This window comes from Hylobates moloch, unplaced genomic scaffold, assembly GCF_009828535.3.
Source record: "Hylobates moloch isolate HMO894 unplaced genomic scaffold, HMol_V3 SCAFFOLD_1, whole genome shotgun sequence".
Taxonomy (NCBI): Eukaryota; Metazoa; Chordata; class Mammalia; order Primates; family Hylobatidae; genus Hylobates; species Hylobates moloch.
In genome coordinates, this window is record NW_026652276.1 from 125,184,413 (window position 1) to 125,200,003 (window position 15,591).

Genomic DNA, 15,591 nt, shown 5'->3' on the forward strand with positions numbered 1-15,591 from the left:
CCTCAACAGTTTGATCTGTGAAACATGCATAAATGTGTGAATACACGAATAAATGAGTGCTAAGTGACGATCATACCGCTACAAACCTAACTGAAAGTGCCTTTGTGCTTCCTCACTCTCACCTGAGTTTTTCCCTCTGCAGTTTGGTCGAGGCCAGGACAGTGGAGGCATGAAAAGAACCTGTCTTGTGCTTCACCTGCACATCTGGCTGGTCGCCCCTAGAAGGTGTCAGTAATTCCTCAATCTGCTCCCCTCCTCCTGGGAGCACCAGTTTTTCCATCCACAAATCTGCGTACGCTTGACTGAACTAGCTTCTTATCTGCATGATAGAGAAACATGCCAAAGCGCAAGGCAGCTCACAGCTTCTTTCCTCCCATGGAGAATAATTCCCCTGCCTCCTTAAAATATAAATCCTGCCGGGCGCGGTGGCTCACGCCTGTAATCCCAGCACTTTGGGAGGCCGAGGCGGGCGGATCACAAGGTCAGGAGATCGACAGCATCCTGGCTAACACGGTGAAACCCTGTCTCTACTAAAAATAGAAAAAATTAGCAGGGCGTGGCCGCGTGCGCCTGTAGTCCCAGCTACTAGGGAGGCTGAGGCAGGAGAATGGCGTGAACCCAGGAGGCGGAGATTGCACTGAGCCAACATAGCGCCACTGCACTCCAGCCTGGGTGGCAGAGCAGGGCTCTGTCTCAAAAAAACAAAAACAAAAACAAAATACATATATATATATGTATATATCCACAGTCCCTTAAGTCCAGATGTGCTTTGGAATTCAATCTAAGATTTCAGAAAAGTTATACCACGTATGTCCTGTATACGCTGTAAGCCCTTATCACAGGATCTGGAGAGGAACTGGTAATCAGACATGTTCATGCTTTTGCTGTGATATGTGTGAATAATCAGCTAAGCAGAATATAAGAAGACTCTAAATATCCTCATGGCAATTAAGGTCAGTTTTTGCTACCAAATGAACTACCAAAATCTTAAGGTGTTTGAGTCTGGATGGTGCAGATAAGGACTTGTGGACCTAATTTGGACAAAAACATGGTTCATTTGTTATGCCCATTTTTCTTTCTGTTCACATCATTGTTGCTTGTTGTCTTGTTTTGTGCTGCTATAACAAAGTACCACAGACTATGTAATTTACATAGAACAGAAATTTATTTTCTCACAGTTCTGGAGGCTGGGAAATCCAAGGTCATGGCACTAGTATCTGGTGAGGGGTTTCTTGCTGCATCATAACATGGTGAAAGGGCAAAGAGGATGAGAGAGAGACTAAAAGGGGCCAAACTCATTTTTTTTTTTTTTGAGATGGAGTCTCACTCTGTAGCCAGGCTGGAGTGCAGTGACCATGAACTCGGCTCACTGCAACCTCTGCCCCCCAAGTTCAAGCAATTCTCCTGTCTTGGCCTCCCAAGTAGCTGGGACTACAGGCACGTGCCACCATGCCCAGCTAATTTTTGTATTTTTAGTAGAGACGGGGTTTCACCATGTTGGCCAGGATGGTCTTGATCTCTTGACCTCGTGATCTGCCCACCTTGGCCTCCCAAAGTGCTGGGATTACAGGTGTGAGCCACCCCGCCGGGCCCCAAACTCAGTCTTTTCTAATGAACCTGAGGCAGGAGAATACGGGCTAGAAGCAGGGAACCGAATGCCAATTCACACTAACCTCCTAGAACCAAATCAAAAGGAAAACCCCATAACCCCTGTTATGACCAAGTAACAAAAGGACCAGAGGCTGCTACTTTCTTTGCAACCCCCCCACCACCTTTTTCTGCATGGTAGATGAAAAATTGAAAGTACCTCTGATTGGTCCCTTCCCACAACCAATCAGGCTGGTCATGGGCCAAGTCTTCATTTGCATAGGAGTATAACTTTGTAACTTCACTTCAGCCTTTCTGTAATCAATCAGAGGTTTGCATAGGGTGTAACTTTGAAACTTCGCTTCAGCCTCTGATAGGTCCCCTCCCTCAACCAATCAGACTGATTGTGGGCACTACTTCATTTACAAGGGTGTACACCAAGTAACCAATGGGAAACCTCCAAAAAATTCTGTAACCCCCAAAAAATTCTGTAACCAGGCTCTTGAGCCACTTGCTCAAGCCAGTCTCACCCTGTGGAGTGTACCTTCATTTTCGATAAATCTCTGCTTTTGTTGCTTCATTCTTTCCTTGCTTTCTTTGTGCATTTTGTCCAATTCTTTGTTCATGACACCAAGAACCTGGACACCCTTCATGGGTAACAAACCCACTTCCAAAATAATGGCATTAATCCATTCATGAGAGCCTAAGCACCTCCCACCTCCCACCACTCAACACCATCACGTTGGAGATCAAGCCTCTAAGACATGAACTTTGGTGGATACATTTGAACAACAGCACTTGTCTTACAGGCAGAAGCTCTGACATTTCTGAGAGGAAAAGTTACTTCATCCTGACCTGGAGAAGTCTCAAGTTCTGACAAAATATCCCTTCTCCTCAGCAGTCCAGTCTGCAGCCTTCACCCCTCCTTTGAATTCGTCCTGGATCTTCTTTTCAATCTTTTCTCTTTTCCACAGTGCAGGTCTCCCTACTTCTCTACTTTGACTTCACTACTGTTTACATTAGAAAAAGTGAATTTACATAAATAGAGGCTCTCCAGATCTCCTAATTTTCAGTCTTTCCCCCCCTTACTTCAGTAACATCTCTGCTTGTTTTTCCTTCAGACCAGACCCTCAGGTGACTTTCTGCCCCCTCATCCCTCTGCCCCCAGTCTCCACATTACAGAGGAGTTTGGCCATCAGTCTTATGGTACTTCTACCGCCTTCTCTTTGGTGAACATATCTTTTTTTCTCTTCTTTGTCTGGGAATACTCCTATTTAATTACCTTCTAGTCGTCAGGTTCCTTCACCCAGTTGGCCACCAGTCCCAGGTGGAAGCCCTAGAAGGTCTGGGAGCACTTTTCAAATTTTAGTCTACCTGAGGAGAAGCTACCCTTACCTGAAACCAGGTTGGGCAGGCCAAAGAAGCAGGTCTCTGTGTTCTGGAATTAGATCAGCTGAGCGAGGTGACCAGGCTCCATGTAGAGAAGACTATAAGGAGGAGTCTCTGGTGGTGAGAAGTTTGAGGGAGCATGATACTGCTTCCTGTTGTAGTATATGGAAACCTGTTTCAGCTTGATAGGCCAGGGAAAGCCTCAGAGGAGGTAACTAACCCTGGAGCAGAGACTGAGTTCTGAGGTAGGAGCCAGCTTAATTGGTCTGAGAAGTGGGACACAGGGAGAAGGAGAGGCCAAGGGAAGGGCTTTGGGTTTTATTCTATGTGTAATGGAAACCCTGATGGGTTTTAAAGAGGAGAGGATGTGGCCTGCCATATGTAGACCACCTCACCCTTATCCCTCTCATGCTCCCATTTTTCTTGTTTAAGTTTCCTGTTGGCTGTCCTGTAACCATTCCATGGGTTCTTCTTTCCTGTTGCTCAGATACAGCTGATCTATCAAGATCAGGGAAACAGTATAATACACATAGAGCCAGCTAAATTGGAGACTAGAGTTTTATTATTACTCAAATCAGCCTCCCCCAAAATTTGGAGGCTAAGATTTTTAAAGAATAGTTTGGCAGGCAGGGGGCTAGGGAATGGGTGCTGCTAATTGGTTTGGGGTGCAGTCACAGGGCTGTGGAAAATGGTCTTCATGTGCTGTCTGCTTCTGGGTGGGGCCACAGGAGTCTAACTGGGGTCATCCAGTTATCAGAGATGCAAAAACCTGAAAAGGCATCTCAAAAGGCCAATCTTAGGTTCCACAACAGTGATGTTATTTACAGGAGTTATTGGGGAAGTTGTAAATCTTGTGACCTTTGGAATAATGGCAGTAATCATTTAACTACAAATTTAGGCCCCTCTCATCCTTCTAACCTGGTGGCCTTTCATTAGTGTTACAGAGGCATTTTAGGTTTGTGTGTTTTTTGTTTGTTTGTTTTGAGATGGAGTTTTGCTCTGGTTGCCCAGGCTGGAGTATAATGGCACAATCTTGGCTCACTGCAGCCTCCGCCTTCTGGATTCAAGCGATTCTCCTGCCTCAGCCTCCTGAGTAGCTGGGATTACAGGCATGCACCACCACACCTGGCTAATTTTGTATTTTTAGTAGAGATGGGGTTTCTCCATGTTGATCAGCTGGTCTTGAACTCCTGAACTCGTGATCTGCCTGCCTTGACCTCCCAAAGTGCTGGGATTACAGGCGTGAGCCACCGTGCCCGACACTAATTTTTTTTTTTTTTGGAGACAGAGTCTTATTCTGTCACCAAGGCTGGAGTGCAGTGGCACAATTTTGGCTCTGCCCGCCCCCTCTCCGGGTTCAAGCAATTCTCCTACCTCAGCCTCCCGAGTAGCTGGGATTACAGGTGCACGCCAACACACCCAGCTAATTTTTGTATCTTTTTCTTTTTTTTTTTTTTTTTTTTGAGCCAGAGTCTTGCTCTGTCACCCAGGCTGGAGTGAAGTGGCACAATCTTGGCTCACTGCAACCTCTGCCTCCAAGATTCAAGAGATTTTCCTGCCTCAGCCTCCCGAATAGCTGGGACTACAGGCACATGCCACCACACCCAGCTAATTTTTTGTATTTTTAGTAGAGATGGGGTTTCACTGTGTTGCCCAGGCTGGTGTCAAACACCTGAGCTCAGGTGATCCACCTGCCATGGCCTCCCAAAGTGCTGGGATTACAAGTGTGAGCCACCACGCCTGGCCCGTTAATTTTTGTATTTTTAGTAGAGATGGGGGTGTTGCTATGTTGGCCAGGCTGGTCTTGAACTCATGACCTCAAGTGATCTGCCCGCCTTGGCCTCCCAAAGTGCTGAGATTACAGGTGTGAGCCACTTCGCTCAGCCTCTTCTTAATTTCTTCACTGACCCAGTGATCTTTCAAGACGGTGTTACTTAATTTTCACATATTTGTACAGTTTCCAGAGTTCCTTGTGTTACTTACTTCTAGTGCTTTTTTAATTTAGAAAGAACAGAAATTTGTTTCTCACAGTTCTGAAGGCCGCAACATACTGCTTTTTATTCCATTGTGGTCTAATAAGATACTTGATAGGATTTTGATTTTTAAATATTTGTTGAGATTTATTTTGTGGCCTAACATATGGGCTATCCTGGAGAATGTTCCATGTGCTGATGAGAATATGTATTCTGCAGCTGTTGAATGAAATAGTCTGTAAATGTCTCTTAGATTCATTTGGTCTATAGCGTATTTTAAGTCTGATGCCTCTATGTTGATTTTCTAGACCACAATCTGTCCAATGCTGAAAGTGAGTGCTGAAGTCCCCAACTTATTGTACTGGGGTCTCTTTATCTCTAGTAATATTTACTTTATGGTCGGGCACGGTGGCTCAAGCCTGTAATCCCAGCACTTTGGGAGGCCGAGGCGGGCGGATCACGAGGTCAGGAGATCGAGACCACGGTGAAACCCCGTCTCTACTAAAAATACAAAAAATTAGCCGGGCGTGATGGCGGGCGCCTGTAGTAGGCAAAGAGAAACTGAACCGAAGGGAGTTCTGGCAAGCCGAATGACCATGATCCACTGCACTCACCTGGGGACAGACGATCTCACTCTGCAGCTGTTAGATGAAATGTTCTGTACATATCCATTAGGTTCATTTGGTCTATAGTGCCGATTGAGTCTGATATTTCTCTGTTGATTTGTCTAGATGATCTGTTCAATGCTGAAAGTGGGCTGTTGAAGTCTCCAGCTATTATTGTATTGGGGTGTATCTCTCTCTTTAGTTCTAACAATATTTTCTTTATATATCTATATATCTGGGTGCTCCAGTGTTGAATGCATATATATTTACAATTGTTATATCCTCTTGCTGAATTGATCCCTTTATCATTATATAATGACCTTTTCTCTTTTTGTTTTTTGACTTAAAGTCTATTTTGTCTGATATTAAGTATAGCTAGTCCTGCATGCTTTTAGTTTACATTTGAGTGGAATATCTTTTTTCATCCCTTCACTTAGTCTATATGCATCTTTTTAGTGAGTTTCTTAAAGGCAGCATATAGCTGGATCTTGTTTTTGTTAAATTCATTTTACAAAATCTATTTTAGAGACCAGGTCTTGTTTTGTCACCCAGGTTGTAGTGCAGTGGCAATCATAACTCAACTGCAGCCTTCAACTCCTGAACTCAAACAACCCTCCTGTCTTAGCCTCCCAAGTAGCTAGGACTACAGGGACACGCCACCAGGCCCAGCTAATTTTTTTTTTTTTTTTTTTTTTTTAGAGATAGTGGTCTTGCTATGTTGCCCAGGCTGGTATTGAACTCAAGCGATATCCTCCTGCCTCAGCTTCCCAAAGCATGGGGATTACAGTTGTGAGTCACCATGCCTCACCTGGATCTTGTTTTTCTAACACACTCAGCAAGGGTATGTGTGTGTGTGTATATATATATTTTTTTAATTGTATTTTTTTGGAGATAGAGTCTCACTCTGTCACCCAAGCTGGAGTGCAGTGGCATGATCTCGGCTCACTGCAACCTCCACCTCCCGGGTTCAAGTGATTCTCCTGCCTCAGCCTCCTGAGTAGCTGAGATTACAGGCATGTGCCACCATGCCCGGCTAAACAAGGCTATATATTTTAATTGGGAAGTTTGAACTCTTTACATTCAAGGTTGTTATTGATGAGTGAGGACTTATTCCTGTCATTTTAATTGGTTTCTGATATTTTGTATGTCCTTTGTTATTTTCTTCTTCTTGAAAAATTTTTTTCCTTTCCTTTTTTTAATAAGAGACAGGGTCTCACTATGTTGCCTTGGCTGGTCTCAAACTCTTGACCTTAGGCAGTTCTCCCACCTCAGCCTTCCAAAGTGCTGGGATTACAGGGATGAGCCACTATGCCTGGTCCCTTTCTTATCTTTTGCGATTTGGTGGTTTTCTGTGATGATAATGCTTGATTTCTTTCTCATTCGTGTATCTAGTCTATCAGTGACTTTTATACTTTCACATGGTTTCTTTCTATAATTCCCTTTTCCTCCTACCATATCTTGTATACCGTAAGTGCTAGTCAATGCTTTGATGCCACTTAACATAACTGGAAAGTGACTGTGATGATTGGCTAGCAGCAAGTCTTTCTCAGAAGACCAGCCTTTTGAGCCATTGTGGGTGGGCTGGGGGACAGCAGGGTTGAGAGACCGGCTATAAGTGGCAGCTCTGCTGTTGCCCTCCAACATGGAGCCCAGCTGAGCACCTGCCTTCAAGGGGAGCTCTGATGCAGGCAGCTGGATGCCTGAAAGCACACCTGTCTGGGGGCAAGGGAGAAGATGAGAAGGACAGGAAGGAAATAGATGTATTTTTAAGGAAATCATTGACTTCTGATGGGGTGTTTTGCAGATTTTTTATAGCTTTTTGTTTTTGTTTTTGTTTTAGAAAGTTTCTCTGTCATCAGGCAAAGACCAGTGGGAACAGGAAAACTAGAAAACTGGTCAAGGGAGAACAAGTCCCTTTTCCTCTCACCAGTGAACAGCAGGTGAGGAAGCAGACTCTGGGAGGAACACTGTTCAAGATGGCTTGCTGCCTGCATGGCATGAGGCTGCTGTCTTGTGGGTGCTGGCAGCCACAATCTCCATTTTTCTGAAGACCACCATTTATGGCTAGATCCAGTAGAGGTCCAGAACTTTCCCGACACTGCTGGAGAGGAAGTGTGTGTCACTGTCAGAGAAGACAGCCATGCGGAATGGAAGCACGGGAAGAAGCGGTGGGGAGGGGAGGAGAGATAAGTGGCTCTATGCTAATCTTAGAGTTCCTTCTCTGCCCTTTTGGGTACCAGAGACAGACCCTAGGAAAGGAATTCTGCAGACAGTCTTGGAAGCACCTTCTCTGGCACTTAAGGCTTTTTCCTGAATTTCAGAGACAGAAACATACCCATCCTTGAGCAACTGCAGTGAGGCAGTGTGGAATTCTAGGGTGTTGATAGCTGTGAGCTACCAGGCCTGTTGGACATTTGCATTCTGACATTTTAATTCCTTGTCCAAAGATTTTGACCCTTTGCCATGTTCTTGGAACTCCTGGATCTTTCTGGAGTCTGACAGAGGATCAAAATCTCAGCTCCACTCAGCAAACACAGACGCTTCTGGGGGAGAGCTAATGGTCATTTGTTCATAATGGACCAATTGTTCAAGATCAAGCACCTTTCTGATCGCTGTTGTCCACAGAGAAAAAACACATTACTCCACAGTTAGCTTCTCGGATTTGCTGTCTAGTTGTCAACCTGAGACCTTCCTTGGAAGCATGGCTTCTGCACAAGTGGGTTACATTGACTGTACCACAGTGGCTCTTAAAACAAGGTTTTTGACTTAAGGAGCCTGTTCTCCAGGCTGACCTGAACCCCTCAAAGACATGGCAAGCAAGTGACATTTCTGCCCAGGGGATTTGCTGAGAGATCTGGAAGGTACAAAGCCACTGTAGGCTTCAATGGGTGAGTGAATTTTTACCACGAACCCCAAAGGGCTGATTTGACTTTCTCTGTTATATATATCCAACAGAGAGAGCAGGCTTGGGGAAATTTTGTCTGGACTCAGAAAATTCATCAGTTTCTTGGGAATCATCAGCTATTACACTTGAAAGACCAGAGTATGGTTATTCCCCAACACCAAATTGGGCCTTAATTTTCCCATCTGACCTGTCTCTAACATGTGAATCAGTCCCACCTTCCCTGACCACATGAGTAAAGTGTTCTGTGATGCTTGGCTATAGATGCAGTGTGACAACTGCCTGAAGCACATGATCTCAGGCACCAGATGGCACTGCTGCTCAGTAGAGCCATATGCTAACGGCCTTCCTAGGGCACACTGGTAACAGCATTCTCCCCAACTATTAAGATTTATTGTTTTGTTTAAGCAAAGACCAAAGAAGCAGTGAAGATACAAGAATTAAAACGGCAATCCTTGCTGGGCGCAGTGGCTCACGCCTGTAATCCCAGCACTTTGGGAGGCCAACGTGGGCAGGTCACTTGAGGCCAGGAGTTCGAGACCAGCCTGGCCAACATGGTGAAACACCGTCTCTACTAAAAATACAAAAATTAGCCCAGCATGGTGGCGCATGCCTGTAATTCCGGCTACTCAGGAGGCTGAGGCAGGAGAATCGCTTGAACCTGGGAGGCAGAGGTTGCAGTGAGCCAAGATCGCATCACTGCACTCCAGCCTGGGAGACAGAGCAAGACTCTGTGTTGGGGAAAAAAAAAAAAAAAAAAAAGGCAATCCTCACCATGGTGAGATGCAGCCACACTCAAAGGACCCCAAAAAGGGCCTTATGGTAGCAGGAGGATCCTAAATTTGGACCCTCACAAAGGGAATGCAGACCAAGTTAAAAGTGCTTCTTCCTTTGCTAAGGAAGTGATTATGTGAATAACCTCAGTATTCTCAGTGGGAAAGTATCTGGCAATAAATTTGTAGCCACAACTTGGAAGTTTCTGGAAGAAATCAACCTCCCACAGCCACCTTTGGCTGACTGCTTGTGTTAGGTCTGTAGACTTCCTTTCAATCAGCCTGCAAAAGCCCCATCTGGCCATTCGGTCACAGTTTTACTGCTTCTTCACCTCTTGTTCCTATTCACCTACACATCACTTCCTGGAAGTGGACCAGCTTTATAACCAACCTAGAAAGATCAGGTTGAATTTGGCTTTAGAGATCTGAAGCTCCTCAATTTTCTTCCCTCTGTGGAAGTTTTATTAGAATAATCTCTTCTCTTTGCTGTCCTCTTCCTAACTAACCTAATCTCAAGGCTCAAAGCTTTAAAGGCAAATCTTACAATGTGTTGCATCAGAAAGTCAAGGCAGAAAGCCGATCACCGAACAGGCTATTTTAAGTTATTTTAAGGCTCCAAATAACTGTTAAAAGTATGTATCTTCTGTTCTGCCTAAAAGAAAGAGGCTGAAATGTCAATTATCATTTAGAGTTCTGAATGAATTGCATTTTTATTTACATTTAAGAGTCTCTCTCCCTCTTTGTGTTCTAGTCTGTGAATGGCTCACACTTGGACTTAGTGTAGGCTCCTATGGGAGGAGCGGATGGTAGTGAGAATCCTCATCAAATGGAGTAACATGACCCAAATCTCTAGAGGTTTCATAATTTTGCTCTTGCTTCTAAAAACATAATCATCTCTTATGGGGTGTTATGTGCTTTGTATCCTGAAATTTTCCACTTGCTGCTTCTTAGTGTGAGGCAAGAAATGCCAGCATGTGGCACTGCAGGAGGAGACTGGTGGAAGCCGCAGGGCTAGGCCTTCACTTCCCAGTGACACTGTTCCCAATTCCCTCCAGGATAAGCTGAGACTCCTCAGGATGTGGTTCTGCAGCAGATGAGGTGCGAAGAAAGCCTGCTCTGCCCTGGGCACCCAGGATGGCACTGAGTTCTAAAAGGCAAAGGGTATGTGGCGAGGGGCCAGGCTGAGGCCCTGGTGTGGTACCATCATGGGCAGCAGCACCATTTGAGGCCAGGTAGGAGAGACGTGCAGGGCCTGGCCCCCCAAGAGACCAGCAGACAAACTGAGGCGGCAGAGAGGGAGATTCCAGTGTCACCAGGAAGACTGCAGATCATAACAACAATGGCTGCTGATTTGGCATCAAAGAGGTGGCACTGTCAAAGCCATAATTGCTGCAAATGGCACCAACATGCTGCAGCTGGAGAGAGTGGGTGACCAACACTTGTTTGAAGAACAGATGACACTCTTTGAATGGCTCAGCCAACAGCCCAAAGTTTTAAGGGAAGACCTCTCTGCCAGCTTCTCTTGGACAATGTCTCATGCAAAACCTCCGAGGCACTTACATAGCATATTTTTGTGTCCACTCTCTTGCTAGTCTGTTGTACCTGGAATAAAAAAGCAGAGGGAGTGACACCCTCACTTGAAATGGTCACTTCCCTTCAATGTGGTGCAGAGAACAGGACTGATGTGGGGAATGCTGCTGCTGCTGCTTGTCAAACATCTACGGCTGATGGGTGAGTGGAATAAAGGCTTTCCCCGGAGCAGGAGCACATCAGACATGGCTGTAAACCCCCAGCTGGGTGAACCCCTCATGTGTAAACCCCAAACTGTTGATTCTCCATAACTATCTGCAGTGGAAGATTTAATAATGCAACAGACTTCCTCTCTTTCTTTCTCTTGTCCTACAATATGGATGCAGGGAGGACAGAGAAGAGACACACAAAGGTCAGTTTGTACTAGTTACAGGCTGTCCAGCACACAAACTCCAGAACAAGGGCTTGGGAATCTGCCTACCAGGGTGTGCATCGGTACCATCCTCAGCAGCTGTTCTGCCCCTCTGTGCCCTGGCTTTTTTGATTGCTTGCCATGGGGAAAGTATCTGCCTTGTGTGCTTGTGGGGAAACTAGAGAATTCTATATGTAAAGCACATGGAGCAGGCCGGGCATCCATTGAAGACTATGCAGGTGTGTGCACTTACTCTCATCATTGTAATGAGACTTGACGCTATGAGACTATAAATTAGAGAGATTTATAGTTACAAGAGGCACTGAAAAAAAATCACTTTTGGTATGTCTAAAATATCTCATAATAAGTGTTAAAATAAACAAAAGTTAAACCCCAATTAAAAATGTTGACTGTTATTGAGAAAACTCCAATGAGGGAAATAATAAGATCTATAAAAGTCTTAAGAAAAATATAATTTGAAAAAAACATGTGGCTGAGTGTGGTGGCTCACGCCTATAATCCCAGCACTTTGGGTGGCCTAGGTGGGCAGATTGCTCGAGTCCAGGAGTTTAACACCAGCCTGGGCAACATGGCAAAACCCTGTCTCTACAAAAAATTAGCCAGGTGTGGTGGCACACGCCTGTAGTCCCAGCTACTCAGGAGGCTGAGGCAGGAGGATAGGTTGAGCCCGGAAGATTAAGGCTGCAGTAAGCTGTGATCACACCACTGCGCTGCAGCCTGGGCAACAGAATGAGACCTTGCCTCAAAAAAAAAAAAAAAAAAAAAGGAAAAAACATACTCTATTCTCTATTCTAATCTCTTCAGACAGAAAAGAAGTAATGAGTAGTGAACTGAAGAATGCACTCACTGAAGATGTCTTTTAAAAGGGCTAGCAATACCTTCCCTGAAGGTCCACAACTGAGATTCACACCACTCACAGGACTGCTGTGGCCCCTGCCACACCTGGACCTCTCTCACAGTGCTGTCAGCACTCAGAGACTAACACTTGGCGATGACTCCTTGTGCCTGCCCCACCAACTACAGACACCCTCATGCTACAGTGCACGTGGTTGTGCCTGGCCTAGGCGGTCGGAATTTTACAATTCTGGGTCTGTTAATTGGTGTTTAAACAGAGAGCTGGCAATGAAGGTCTAACACACTGCTGACTTCTGAGCTGAGCCAGCGAACTGACCACAGCAGTGTTTCCCACCTTGACTGCCCTCAGCCTCACCTTTGGTATAGCCAAGGAGACATCTCCTTGTCTTAGGCTATAAACCCTAGAATTTAAATCAGAATTTTTCTTGTTGTCAGATTCTTCTGAGTCTGTTCTTGGCTGACCACTGATTTTGCTGGCCTCGAGGACAGGGCTTGGCAATGTTTTCATATATCGTAGCAGCAGCTAATGAGTTATCCAGGAAGGTGAACCGCTTTTATCTCCTTCTCCCTCCTTAGACTCAAAGGACATGTTAGTGAGAGAGCCAGGAGTCCAAGCCCAGGGCACACCCACTGTGCACATGGCTCAGCATGGGCAGGAAGATGTCTGTGGGAACCTGTAGCCCAGAAGCACCAGCTCAGAGCACAGGTACCGCATGGAGCTGCCTGCGGCAGCCATGGTGCAAAGGCAACCCAAAGAGGACACGTACTTCTCTCTGTCGGCCTTGTAGGTGTGGGCTATCTCTGGCACCAGAGGGTCATCAGGGTTGGGGTCGCAGAGCAGCGAGCAGATGGACAAGAGAACTGGGAAGAAAAGAAAAGGTTGGTCAGCTATAGCCACGAGGCTGCTGGGTCACTCCTGGGTAAACTTCCCTGAACTTGCACTCTGTATTTTGACCAAGCAGTTGTCTTCCCTTCAACAGCCCAATCTAAATTGCTTGATGCACCACTTGCCCTGTCCCACGTATCAGCCAAGGCGGTCCTCACTGTGTGGCCTCAGGCATACTGTGCTAGGATACTTCCCTCCTGGGTGCATCCTGGTTCTCATTTCCCTTCTCCACTGAAGCACCCCATCTTAGTCTCCAACTGCCCTCCATCCTTGTCTGCACCCTACATCATGCACCGCTGGCATTTAGTCCTAGGAGTCCTGTTTACTGTTAAGGAAACAAGAATTCAGAGCATTCAAGTAACTTGTCCAAGGTCACAGACTTGGAACACCCAATAAATGGATAAAAATGAGATTCTGGGCCAGGTGTGGTGGCTCACGCCTGTAATCCCAGCACTTTGGGAGGCCGAGGCAGGAGGATCACCTGAGGTCGGGAGTTCAAGACCAGCCTGACCAACATGGAGAAACCCTGTCTCTACTAAAAAAATACAAAATTAGCCAGGCATAGTGGTGCATGCCTGTAATCCCAGCTACTTGGGAGGCTGAGGCAGGAGAATCTCTTGAACCTGGGAGGTGGAGATTGCAGTGAGCTGAGATCAGGCCATTGCACTCCAGCCTGGGCAACAAGAGCGAAATTCGATCTCAAAAAAAAAAAATAAAGAGATTCTGAACCAGGTCTGTCTAACTGCAAAGCAGATGCATCCTTCTGTGTGCCAGCACCGTCTCTAGGATGTGCACTTAGTGTGGCTCTCAGCAACCCTAGGGGAAGGGAATCACCCACTAGAGCTGTAGTGAGGAGCAGAAGGAACTGTGGTGCCTGGATTCTTGGGGTCACAGAGAGAAATGCAAACTTTCATTCCTGGCTTTGCTTTCGACTCACCATATGATTCCAAACAAACTGGATTCAATGAGTCCATCAAAGTTCTGACCACGGGTCCCCACACATAAAGCTACAAATGACAGGGGCAGGTTTGCCTTTCTTAAGATACTTGGCTGGGCACAGTGGCTCATGCCTATAATCCCAGTGCTTTGGGAGGCCACAATGGGAGGATTGCTTGAGGCTAGGAGTTTGAGAATGGCCTAGGCAACAAAGTGAGACCCTGTCTCCTCTACAGAAAAATTTAAAAATTAGGCCAGGCTCTGTTTCTCTTGGGTTGATTTTTCACCATCCTACCCACGCTCCACCTGCCAGGATACTGCACCATGTACATTCAGGTCACTCGTGCACACATAGCCCATGCACAGCCCATCTTAGTTCAGAAGGAATATCTGCATTTCCAAGCTCAGTTTAGACTGGTTTCTTCAACTTCAACCACAGTCATGTGCTCAACATCATTTATTTTGTGAAGGGAGGATTTCTCCACCAACTTCGAGGCCCCCGGGGGCATGCCCTGTATCTTCCTTCAGGGCTGACTCACAGTCCGTTTTGTGCTTATTAGATGAATAAATGAGGGAACAGAGAAGGTAATGTAACATTTGCCTTTCTTATTTTTAGATTAAAAAAATATAAGTAGAATCAGTATTTTCTTCTTGCACCCATGTGACAGTCTTGAGCACACCAGGGCAATTGACTGCCGAGAAGCGCCAGGGAGCGGGGCACAAAGTTCTGCTGGTGCTGCCTTGTAGGGGTGTAAGGATATCCACTTACAGGCACAGCAGTGGACAGGGCTATGTGACCTGGGAAAGGTGACTGCTCTCTCTGAGCCTCCATTTCCACTCAGTCAGTGCTGGGGTAAAAACATGTGTAAGAGAGCATACAGAGCATGCCATCAGCATCTCTACCTTTTGACACAGTCAACGCTGGAGACCACTGAGACCGCAGGATATCGAGGCAGATGCTGCCATTGCTGTTGATATTAGGGTGATAAATTTTGGTTGTGAAAGCAACCTGCAAAGACAAGAGATCCCAAATCAGACAAACCACAGGGACGTCTGGGAAATGAACCAAGTAAAGCAGAAGCAGCCGCTGCTGGGCTGTACCTGGAGTGTGCTACATACCTGGCCCCACAGTGCAGGCTAAGCCAGACCCCCACTCCCAAACTCTAATGGGATATGGAAGTGAGTGATCACCTAGAAGTTCCCTGACCCATTCCCTGCTGGATTCTCATTCTGAACATAGGGGGATTGATACCATCTCCCTGAAAGCAGTATGCTCTGAGGAGTAACAAGGGTGGTGGAAAGGACTCAAAAGCCCAGAAGTTTTATGCAAAAAGCAGTGATGTTTTGTTGATGTATCAGCAGAAAAGCTCAGGCCCAAAGACTTCATGACTAAAACACCAAAAGCAATGGCAACAAAAGCCAAAATAGACAAATGGGATCTAACTAAACTAAAGAGCTTCTGCACAACAAAAGAAACTATCATCAGAGTGAACAGGCAACCAACAGAATAGGAGAAAAATTTTGCAATCTACCTATCTGACAAAGGGCTAATATCCAGAATCTACAAAGAACTTAAACATATTTATAAGAAAAAATCAAACAACTCCATCAAAAAGTGGGCAAAGGATATGAACAGACACTTCTCAAAAGAAGACATTTATGCAGCCAACAGACACATAAAAAATGCTCATCATCACTGGTCATCAGAGAAATGCAAATCAA

At 45.7% G+C, this 15,591-nt stretch overlaps 1 protein-coding gene across 6 annotated transcripts in view; it reads right to left on the reverse strand.

Annotated features, from left to right (window-relative positions):
* Positions 1–5,788: 5,788 nt before the first annotated feature.
* The window catches only part of UBE2D4 (ubiquitin conjugating enzyme E2 D4 (putative)), a 31,891-nt gene continuing 22,088 nt past the window's right edge, over positions 5,789–15,591 (reverse strand). For 3 of the 6 annotated variants that reach the window (XM_058445392.1, XM_058445402.1, XM_058445393.1), the window contains 4 exons: positions 14,773–14,878; positions 12,815–12,908; positions 10,790–10,831; positions 5,789–7,652 (listed from right to left, as the gene is read on the reverse strand). In XM_058445392.1, the coding sequence (XP_058301375.1) occupies positions 7,619–7,652; positions 10,790–10,831; positions 12,815–12,908; positions 14,773–14,878 (276 nt within the window). In that variant the 3' untranslated portion in view covers positions 5,789–7,618. Of the gene's footprint in view, positions 10,832–12,814; positions 12,909–14,772; positions 14,879–15,591 lie in introns of all 6 variants that reach the window. The other 3 variants (XM_032758236.2, XM_032758238.2, XM_032758237.2) reach the window with 3 other exon arrangements.